This window comes from Lottia gigantea (genome assembly GCF_000327385.1).
Source record: "Lottia gigantea unplaced genomic scaffold LOTGIsca_51, whole genome shotgun sequence".
Lineage (NCBI taxonomy): Eukaryota > Metazoa > Mollusca > Gastropoda > Lottiidae > Lottia > Lottia gigantea.
Window position 1 is genome coordinate 570,153 of NW_008709752.1, and position 12,430 is coordinate 582,582.

Below are 12,430 nucleotides of genomic sequence, written 5' to 3' on the forward strand. Positions count from 1 at the left end.
AATATATTCGGAAAGATGGATATTTTTATAGTTCAGCCACAAAAATTACACCATCTATGTCATGTCTTCGATTCCATTAAAATTTTTTTACTGATTTCTCGTTCAAAACTGTGTGCGCAACAAAAAGTTCAATGGTTACAGAGTCACGTGATTATAACAAAACGAAACTTACCGTGATGCCCAACACTAATTTACAGTCATCTTAAAGGTTATATAATATTATGCTTTAAAAAGGGGCCTAGTTTTTCTTACTCTGAAAAAGCCTGTAATTGTCAAAATATCTATCAGAGGCTGGTATAGAGCTATCAGAGGCTGGTATAGAGCTATCAGAGGCTGGTATAGAGCCATTAGAGACTGGTATAGAGCTATCAGAGGCTGGTATAGAGCTATCAGAGGCTGGTATAGAGGCATGTGTTTCGGACTAATTTCTATCGTGTTTACCTTAAGAAGGCAAACCTCGTATAAGTGACGGAGGTAATAAATATGTATGATATCTTGTGACTTTATAACCAGCTAATCACCATGCTTCTACATATGTTTCGTTTTGTTAATATAAACACCTTCATGGAGATGGTGAAAACATGTACATGGTAAACCAAGAGTTTTAAAACAGCCTGCCAAATCTATTGTTAGTTTTTTGCTCTGAAAATAGATTTCCGTTTCTGACATGTATAGCTGAAATTGAGCTTTCTCGGTTGGTAAAAACGAACAATTTTATAAGGAATCTATATCCTTTTAAGTATGGTTTATCAATATTTTAATATGTGATATAGAGTATTATGTAAGATGATAGATGATGAGTTGGTGTAATAATTTCTATTTAAGAGAAATCCCATGAAAAGTAATATTTATTTAGTTTTCATGAGTTAAACGATCTAAACAGGAATTAGACAATGTGGAGGTTGATTTGCTACAATTCAGTGCACAAAAAATTTAGGACCAAAACCGCGAATAGCCAATATATCATGTTTTCAAATACACCGTTTTTCAATTGAAACTTTTATTGCGCACGAGTTACTTTCCCTTGAGATGTGAAATTGGGTCAGAAAAATTTAAAAATTGTTTCCGTTGTGTTAAATTACGAGATCTCTCTTCTGTGTGTTTTCAAATGTTAAGAAAAAATCCGTGCAAGAAAAAAACTCGTTTATCTCGACATCTTTAAATTACATTAACATAGTTTCAAATTAAACACGTAAATGATGATGATTGAATTGGTGACTCCAATCCAGTCTAAGTGTCGCTTTACGAGATCTGCATTTTGCATGCTTTTTAAATTCGTGGACTGTATGAGCTCCTGTCACTGTTCACATTGAGGTAAAGAAAGCTAAAGCTGGCTAATTGTAAGACAAAATCAAGAGCATTAAATGATTAGAAGTGGATTCCTTTGAAGAGAACTACCAAAGGTCTTTCACTGTTTAAATTGGGTTAAAGAAAAGTAAAGGTTTATTGTAAAGAATTGTATTTGTTAGAATAAATAATATATAAGTATATCTACAATGTTTCTCGAGGGAAGGATTGATCCATTATACCTTAAGACAATTACTCTACTATAACATCTACAACATAAAGAAACATCGTGAATATTTCAGCAAGGAACTATCAATCATCTATGAGCCTACATAGCTAGCGATAATACGCCTTTATAACATCGAGTTATCAACCGTCTGTAACGTCTTTGATGTTACCAGGTTATAAAATTTGATTGACCTTATCCAACTTTCTGTCAGTGGCATTGTCTTTGAACGTTCTAATGATATAGATTTTGATTGTAGCATATCAATCTTACGTTTTTTAAAATAATTAATACAATTTAAATATCGAGCTGCAACCAAGTTGAAATTCAAAGGTAACGTTGGTCTAATTGCAAGTTCACTACGCTCACAACAGCACGAGAGCAGCAAGTACACAGAACATCCAAAAAAAAAAAAAAAAATCGCCAAACGTTCACTTTATTATATGCCTACATTTTGTATACACCTTTCTTCCCTTGCGAAAAGGGGTGTGACAAAAACGTTTTTTCAAGTTCGTCCTCACTCTTCAAAGGTGCGTTCTTCCGCTCTATTGCAACACATATTGGTGAAATCGAATCGCTCAACCCAACCAAGCAAAGATCTTTGTTGTTTAAAAAAAACAAATGTCTATAACTGGGCCCCGCTTCAAGACTCATCAATAAGGTCTCTCTATCTCTGTCTCTTTATCAACATGCGTTTTTTCTCTCAATGTAATTGAAAGTAGGATTGCAGCTGCAGGTATTGGAAAATAAAGGGTAATAGGCTAAATAGGAAGTGTCGAAATATTCTACATGATATGATAAGATTATAATCAATATAACTTCTATTATCTCTACTTTTACTTTATCATTAATCATTTAAACTAACTTGTTTATATTTCTTATATTATAGATGACAACATTCTGGTCTAATCACTCAGTAGGATAGCAATCGACCTCTTTCAGCATGCTTTTAGGTTGGGAACTTTTACAAATTATTTTAATCTTACAACAAGAAAATGAAAGTTATTCTGCTTGATAATTTGGGACTGCGTTTGTTAACTTCTTATTCCAAAATTAGTCATACATAATTGTGGGACTTTGCTACTGCAAAGTCCCAGTTTGTTATTGAAATGTCAACACACCTTACTGAGCTTAGACTACAATAGTTGCAGCAACCATTCAACATTCACGAACCTTAGATATAGGCGACGATGTGCATAAATATGTTTTGGATCTTTTTGCAAAACCGGAAGTGCCACAGTTCAATATGTGCAAGAATAGACAATCGGCTCTAGAAGTCGTATTTTTCTGTCGATTTTCTTTGGGTTTGCATTTTTGGAATCTACTGTTAAAATCTGAAAGAATAGCAGTTTCAAAATTTCGAAATTCGAAAATTTGTCGCATTTTTTTCATTTTTTTTTTTGGTTTTTGTCTGATTAATCTGAAAAAATTGAGCAAAGACAGTTTAAGAAAGTAAACAAAATGGTACAGTCAAATTTTCAATTTCACTTCCGGTTTAAACAGGAAATCGATGTTCACTTCCGGTTGAATATCTTCCGGTGTAATTTGTATAGGACAAAAAATTTTATGCTGATAGGTAGACAAAGTTACGACAAAAAAACGAAGAAAAAAAAATCCGGAACAGACGTGAAACTTTGGCCGCCATTTTGATTTTTCTGAAATGATTCGATTTTTATTCAGACATAATGGCTCATCCGATTTAAATGATTTTGGTGTCAAATGAAAGAAGAAAAAAAACATGACATTAGGAAGCCGTTTTTCGATTCTCAATTTCGCTTTTTTGCAACATCCGGTTGAATTTTTTCAAAGTTTGAAGGGTCATATCTCGTGATCTTGAACTTTGATGACCTTGACCTTCATAAGGTCAGCCTTAGCTATCAGTTAATACTTTGACATTTGACCTCCGACATGTACTTCCGGTTTTATAGCTGTCCGAAAACAGCAAAATTCGCAACTTTGGACTGCTCTAGCACGTGACCTAATTAACCTAGAGGGTTAATTTTTTCGGATTCTTAATGTGCTTTTCATGCTCTTTCAAGTGATTTATAACAATCGTTTTTTTAAAGCAAAATTGAAATTCGTGAATTTTTCAAATTTGAGGTTTTTTTTACAATATTTCTGTTTCTTTGAGCTTGGTGTGTATATATCTTATGACCTATTTTATGTAGAACATTGAAACAACAAGACAATTTGAATATGAATTAACCTATGACAAAAAAGTTGAGGTGGGCGTGGCACATCCGGGTTGAATTACTAATTGTTTACATTTTGGGAAAGGGGCATAACTCGCATACGATACATTTGTTCAAAAAGGAACTTTGCACACAATTACCTCATTATTTTGGCCAGTTTGTGTTAATAGGTCAATTGTTTCAGCTTTATATTTCCAAAAAAGGAACGAGTTTTGAAATTTTCTATTTTGACCTTTATTGACTCTTGTATACATTTGTTCAAAATGGAACTTTGCATACAATTACTCCATCCGTTGAGCCACGTTGTCTTAGAAGTTCGATTGTTTCAGCTTTATAGTTCACAAAAAGGAACAGGTTTTAAAAATTCTAAATTTTCAATTTTTGACCTTGACCTTTTTTGACCCCGATTTTTGTAGGATCAAAGGTCATTCACATTGGCTATCTTTTTATACTTTTATATTTGCTGTCCTATCTCAACTTCCGGTTTTATAACCGTATATATTTAAAAAATTTGATGACTTGTTTCTCGTAACCTTGACCTTTGTTGACCGTCTCCCTTTCAATGTCAAATGTCATTGACCTTGGCTATCTTCTGATACTTTCATTTGTGAGGTCTGTCTACTTCCGTTATAACAATCTTTCAAAGAATTCTTCTCAACTTTAGACTGCTCTTGCGCGTGATGTAATTATCGTAGAAGGTTGATATTTTCAGAGTCTTTTGCATTTTGCTACATTTGCAAAGTCCCACTCTGTGCCACGTGTGGCTCTAGTCCTGTTCTCTTTTTTGTTCTTGTCGGTTTAGTTGCTGCTATTTAACATGAGCCAAATGTCGTGTGGCCAATACTTTAGCCCGTTACGACATTCATTATAAGTGTTAAAAGCGTTAAAGTTGAAGTAACAATAGCCCACCCTTTTTGAAAAGGTAAAAACAATAAAATAAATATGACATGAGATGTCGAGTTTGCCGATTTGTAACCTTTTCCCACTACAGATGTTCAGACCCAGACAAAATGACTAAAATATGTCTCCGTTGCTACCATTCAACTTACCATTTTTATGTGTACTCTTGGAATCGAAATGTTGAAAGTGCACAGTTGGAAGTCAATGCTCATCTCTAAAGTATCTCGTATAGGCCTTAGTTTGAACGGTGAGGTGATCACGTTAGATAATTTGTTAAAAAAATATTTACAGTCCAAGGCCTTATCATGGAGGAAAGTGTCACAATATACATATGACATTAAATTCAAAGTGTCAAATTATTTCCAAATTGACCTATGAACTATATTCACGTCGCAGTGTTACAATCTTGTGAAATTGCAGGGTTAAACGTTAAAGTAACAAGAGTCGCCCCGAAAACAAACGGCTGCTTTTGACCGACTTTAGATGTAGTGCGTGAGTGTGTGAGAGACTCTACGTGTTTGTGTGAGTGACTGTAGGTGCAGGGCGTGAGTGTGTGAGCGACTGAAGATGTAGGGCGTGAGTGTGTGAGCCACTGAAGATCGAAATTGTGAGAGACTCGATTGTAGATTTAAGAGGGGTTTGTATGATCGATTGTAGATATAGGGCGTGATTGTAAGTGCGTCTTATTCCTATGAGTAATATCAACTGATAATTAAAGACAAGGATGAGATGACTATCAGATGACCGGCATACATACACCAAGAGGAAAATATAATCAATTATTTAAGATATGTTTTATTATTTACATTGCATCTAGATTAGATTTATTGCTTTATTATAAAAATAGAATAGGACAGATCATATAGATTAGACCAATAACAAATAACAAGCTTCATGTAAACAGTATAAGATAATATTAGCTTTAATAAATACAGGGGTCTGATGTTAGATACCGTACTGTTTCAATGTTCACAGCGCTAAGGTCTTAACATAATGTTAATTTACATATTATCATAGACAATTTGTCTGACTACAGACTCCAAGAGACATTAATATAAACTCTGCGCCGAAGACACTAAATTGATGAGGATTCATCGATATGGTGAACCCGACAGAACACTGACATTAAGTAATCATATGCCAAGAGATAAACAGTATTGTCTAATGTTTCTAATAAATGTTCAAAATTGATCAGAAAACATACGAAATTGTAATCTAATTTTCAGTAGATTGGAAATTGATAAACCAATTCAAGAGACGTCAAAAACTTTAAACATCAAAAAACTGTGCCGTGGATCAATTCTGAAAACAAAATCGTGGTTACTCACAAAAACACGAATATGATATCAACAACACTAGGTATCATAGTTTACTAAAAAAAAACGAAATGTAAAAAGATTACAACGCCTATAAATGGACATATCGTAACGTATTAAAAATTCTACATTTGGACGGATGAGGAAGGGTCACATTCTGTACAAGTTGGTGTATTGTAAGGGGGGCGATTTGTACAACTGGACGGATTATTAAGGGTCGTAAATTCTAAAATTGGACGGATAAAAAAGTCGGCGAATTTCACAATTCGGTGTACATGTATAACAAAGTGAACGGATAATAAGGGTCGCGAATCACTTAAAATTAGATAACAAAGTGTCGCAACCGCTGAATTTAAGCGGACTGAAAAAAAGAAACACAGTATAAAAATATACGTATCGAAATAATCATAAAGTCACCAGATAAAAAATAAAAACAGTTTAATATATACATACATTTTATCGATGGCCTGGTCGCAAAAGTTCACACCTTTAACAGATGGGTTAATGGCTAAAAACAAATCGACAAAACATTTAACCGTTGGACAGTTCAGAAACGGTCACTATACGTAGGCTTTTGACTATGGACGGATCGCAAAGGACAAAATGTTAAACCATTGGACAGATCAGACAGGGTCACGCCTTTTACTGACAAACAGATCGCCAATGGCAAAACATTTAATCAAAAACGTTAGAAACGGTTACACCTTTGACCGTTGGACAGATTGCAAAGAATCACAATAACGCATAGATTGTCAAGGGCCACAACTTCTACAAATGAACGCAGTGTCCAAGGGCACAATCGCCACAACTAATGTGTCACAGTACCAAGAGATGGTCTGATTACAGCAGCAAATAAATTCACAACAGAATATGAATTAGTATAATAATTAAATCAAGTGTGCAAGCAACATAGTTATATGTACACGAATCACGTGAATAATTAATGTTGAATAAAAAAGACAAGTTACAAAACGGAAATTAAAATAAGAGTTCATTCGACCTATCTCGCGTGTAGGATCTAACTAATGAGGAATAAGATAAAACTATCTTTAATATAAATGTCGCTTTCTAAGGACAAAAAGTCGGCATTCGTATAAAATCAGTTAAGTGATGAATCAAAATAGGCACAAAGGTGGCAACATTAAAGGCATTTTCAGTCAAACGTACTGTAGGAAATGCATATACTTAACCAAAATCATTTATTTTCAAATTAAGGGAAAAAGAAAGAAACAAAGAAATATAGTTTGTAAAGATAACAACTTAGGTTGACAATTAAAGATACTTTTAACCAGCTGGTCTTTGGCCTAAGCTCTTGACAGGATTATCCGTTAAAGTCGGTGCTACATGACATAAAAATTAGATCAATAGCAATCGCTTTTATAAACATTCAAATATAACATTTGCTTAAATATTGTCTTTCCTGGTGTCGGAAACGACACTCTGAAACATTTCACTTGTCACTGACTGTCTATGACTCTTAGATGGCAATACAGGCACTGGTAAACAGGTCATTAAATGGAGTCTGGTAAACCGCGTAAATGAAATTAACCTTTATAATATAAAAAGATTAATCTGACATATAAGTTGAAATCAAAACCCTATCTATAAATTGAGATGTAACACGTAAGGAAAGTATTAAGGGAAACTACAAGAAGTATTAATGGAAATCATAGCCACAAATATAAATGGAAATCATGACCCCAAATATAAATGGAAATAATGACCCAAAATATAAATGGAAATAATGAACCCAAATATAAATGGAAATCATGACCGCAAAAATATATGGAAATCATGACCCCAAAAATATATGAAAATCATGACCCCAAATATAAAAGGAAATCATATGCACAGATATAAATGGAAATCAGAGTCATAAATATAAAAGGAAATTATACACACAAATATAAAAGGAAATCATATCAACAAATATAAATGGAAATCAAAGCTACAAATATAAATGTAAATCCCTTAAGGTAAATAAAAAATTCACAACAAAATTTATAAACAGAACGGGAAATGTAACATTCATTAGCTTCCTGTTACTTAGAAATAACCTTGACTATAATTCTAACACTTTTGAGGTGGATATAGGCACACATTGCATAACTTTTGTTAGTGTTGTATAGCAAGTCAGAAATTAGTTATCGGGGGGTTATTGGGGATATTAATAAACACACAAACTTTGTATCACAGTTTTAAACGTCTATGTGGCAATATAATATTTCTTTTTATAACCCCCTTTATTTGGGATCTCGGTCTTGTTTTCGTGTTGTTTAGGATATCTGTCAGGACAGGACCTCATTTCCAGCGCTTGTTGCATCTTGATGTCTCGAGCAGCATGCTCTATCATGGCAAAAGCGTTCTTGAGATGTGTATCGATATTGGAATTAACAACCGGGTCCTCTGTAGAGTTCGGTAAAGGCATGATATTGTAACCCATTTTCTGTGCTCCGTGCTGTAACATGGGCTTTGCATGCGCAGCTTCCAATTCGTATGGATCAGTCGGAGTCATTGACTTCTCTGGATACACGAGTTTATTTCCGATATCATTTTTCTTATATTCTTCTATATGATTGTGTCTACCATGATCGTCAGGATCATACGCCTTATTTTCAAAAGTATTCTGTTCAATTTCCTCGTCTTGTTGCAGAAAAGCTCGACTTCCCATCATTTGTTCTTGTTGTTTTCGTCTTGCCCGCTTCTTACATGATTTACGACACTTATCAATACAATAGATTGATGCACAGCCTCCGTACACGAGAATTATGACCGGCAATACAATATAAGTGGCTTGATTGTGTGGATCGTCAAAGAAATCTGTATACACAGTTTCAGTTGTAGTAGATGTGTTTGGATCTGCTGGATCTCCGCCACCGCCACCACCACCGCTAGAGGGAGTTGTTCCAGCGATATCTGTGGAGCTTGAAACAGCACTTGTTCCAGTTGTAGCAGAAAGTATAGAATTAACGTACACCAGTAATAAACCTAAAAAAAGGAAAATAATTTGAAATTTTCACAATTTTAAACGTATCATGATGATTTTGGTTGTAAAAATGTCATAATAAAAAACCTTATTTCTCCACTCCACATTTTGTGGCCCCTACTCGGCCCCTCAATATTTGAGCGAAGGGTGAATAATAAGAAGTTAATTAACAAATTGTGAATTGGAGCGCCATCAGTTGGTATGAAAATAAGTACATGGAGGACGATTACACTTTAGAATTAAATTCATTACAGAATTATAATCCTTTAAATTGGACTTAGTTATATATCAAATCTTCCTGATTTGAAACTTCCCATTTGTAATTATCTACATTGAATATATCTAATCAGGCGAAGGCGAAACTCAGTCCAATGTCATGTTCCATTTAGTTTTATGAAGTATTAATATTGATCATTTGATTCGCAATCGAAATAACATGGAGTTTATCGTTACTGTCCATTTAACAGTTTAAATAGCATGCTTCGTGTTGATTACTGATATACAATTGATATACGAAAGACAATTAATTACGTGGATAATTATTGAACTCTTGGAAGCTTCGTTTGAGAAGTTACGTAATATGAATATTTCAGACCTTTATTCGTTGTCCTCTGGCAGATTATGACATATATCGCTACAAACAAATGCAAACTGTTAATTTGAAGCCTATAAGTTAACTGTGTTAACTCTGTTTTCTTTCTCAAGAATGTCAGGTGCAATATTTTGATTAAATTCATCTACCTTACGTAATATATTATATTCTTACTCACCTAATATTTGATAAATTTTTTCTAAAGTATCCATTTTTTCTGTAGGTAACTGTAGGTATCCTGTCTGCAAATCCACGACACACAAAAGAAAACTTAGTAGAAAGAAAACTCGTATGTACACCTTCAACCAGTCAATCTGTGGATTAATTAATATTTGAAGAAGATCTATCTATATACTCGTTCCAATGTGATTAAGATTTAAATCCGACAACTGTTTACAAATTCACCTTTAAATCTTTCACGCACTGGATACAGAAAAAAAAATTGAAACTAAAGCGTTTAGAATATCACTTTTAAATATCCTAAGAAGCTGTTATGTGAGTAACCAACAAATTCCATTATGGTATAAAAGAAAAAGTAAACCTTCGACCTAAAGAATCAACTTTTAGATTTTGGAAAAGATGATATTTAAATTAAAAAGAAATATTTAATTATCTTTTTAGAATAAATATAATTGCATAAACAAATAATATCACATTGTATCTCTTATTATCAGCATAGTTGATTCAGCTGCATTCATAACAACAGCACGATCACGAATCGCTAAAGAATGAACTGGTATTTGACGTCGTCACGCCGACTAAAGAATTACAGGCTGGTCTATTCCCTGTGGCATACGTCATCGTCAACAACACTTTAAATTATTAACATTAGGTTCATGCCTCAAGAATTCTCTTAAAAGACTGGAAGAATAAATTATTCCATAGCAACGTACGTACCTTAGTAACGAACAATTGTCTTTAGTCTACTATGGTTCCAATCGCTGAGCATCTTTATCTTCTACTTGATGGCGAAGTATTTCGCTCTGACAATATATATCAGAATACTTAATGAAGTCAAGTAGAATAATGATAAGTCTTAAAGGAATTGTCATATATTATAGAACATTCTACGTCACCTTCCATAATTTAACATTCTCCTATCAACATAAATAATATTGAATTTAAAATCACAACTTCTGTCTTTAAACAGATGTGAACTTTGATCATATAGTTCTCTATCGATGAATCAAAGTCGCCGAATCAAGGAATGTTATCACACTTTAAACTTCACTCACTGCGGTAAACATGGCCTATTCGTTCTATTCATTTTGTTCTTGCAATTTACTTCATTGAATGTATGAAGTTATCAAAGTACAGAATCTAAAGATTGAAGACAAGAAAGAAATCGGATTCTATATGAGAAAGCTGGACTAGTTCGACAAAAGTATACTGTACGGAAATGTTGCCGTTAATCTAATGAATGTTTCTGGAAATTGAAAAAAAGTACTTAGCCCCTCTTTTCGCAAATGGCGAAAGGAAAATAGGAAACAGGGTAATAATTACTTAGTCTCCCTTATCTGAATAAGATTCCACTTGTCAAAAGGAAATATTGGTCAGAAAGAAAACTAATGAAGACGAGCCGTTACTATGTGAAGGAAAGTATTTGAGGATAGAACAGCATGGTACTACTTTATTTCCGATTTTTGACAATCGAGCTACTTTTAATGCACATCACTAGATAAGCTAGGAAGCGTTAACCCGCTGAACCATCCCGCCTCTCGAAAGAATAAGTTGAATTACTTCCTTTAGCCGGGATTAACCACTAGATTAGCTTAGATTAGAGTTTAACTCGCTGAACCATCCCCGCTACTGAAAGAATCAGGCGAGTTACTTCCTTTAATGTCTAACATTCAATTGTCTGATTTCTAGTCAATATTGACTTAACATGTAAAGATTCTATCTTGTTGAATTACAATATCATAAGACATATTATTATTAGTTTCCGCCTACATGGTTCTATCATAGGATATAACAGGTTGTCGACAAGGCGAGATTTACTCTACATATCATAATCAATAAAAGAAAGCTCTCAAAATCGAGATATCACTAAAATAATGTATACCCTAAACCTGTATACGTACACCTGGTCTCTCGTGGGATTACAAATAAAACCCTACCGGGCAGTGCAGTATATAGCAGAACAGGTATCAATACGCCTTCACAATGAATGATAGTTGAAGTTCATGGACGTCTTTGACCCTCCTATAACATTATAATCACCCTACAGTTTGATGTTTTTCCAACAGAAAGCCCATATGGACGCCCCTTCTAAAGATCCGAACCGCAAATCGAAACTCGAAATCCATAACAAAACATATTGGCCATTTGCAATGCCATAGTTGTGCGTGCCAGCTAATGAATGTTTTGTATTAGGAAGTACATCAATCGTAAACGAGTAAGTATTTCATAATGAAACATAATGAAAAATTAGGTGTCTAAAAGAGAAAGCAAAAACCTGCTGGCGCCACACCCGCCATTGCTGCTCAATATTTCACATAATTATGAAGGTAAAGACAAAAATAGCTTACCAGGCAAGGTAATATACGCCCACTTGCAGTTTTGATTCTAAATGAAAATATTTGGTAGTACAGTTACAATCACAAGTATTAAATATTCAACCTTCAATCATACACTTCTTAGGGTGAAACTGAATAATATTACCATGTTTTGTCAAAGTCCAAGACGAATCAAGCCTTTGAGTGTTTACGAGCTTAAGATTGAATGCATTTTAAAGATTGTGCTCAAGAACTCATATAAAATAGTTCTGAATTGTTTTTATTTTCCATTCATGAATTGTGCCTTCTGGAGTGTTATAAGCATTTCGAGAACAGAGGCAATAACTCATAGCCTACTAAATATTTTTCGATTTTTCTGAATTTCAGTAGTGTCCATCATTGGGTGATTACTAAGTAGAGGTGTTCTAATAACTCG

At 33.9% G+C, this 12,430-nt stretch overlaps 1 protein-coding gene across 1 annotated transcript; it reads right to left on the reverse strand.

The window, feature by feature from the left end:
• Positions 1-8,127: 8,127 nt before the first annotated feature.
• Positions 8,128-9,711, reverse strand: LOTGIDRAFT_165375 (hypothetical protein; the record flags this gene model as incomplete). The annotated part of the gene is made up of 2 exons (XM_009062393.1): positions 8,128-8,909; positions 9,678-9,711. The coding sequence occupies 2 exons, from the start codon at positions 9,709-9,711 to the stop codon at positions 8,128-8,130; spliced, it is 816 nt and encodes a 271-aa protein (XP_009060641.1).
• Between the last annotated feature and the right edge of the window lie 2,719 nt (positions 9,712-12,430).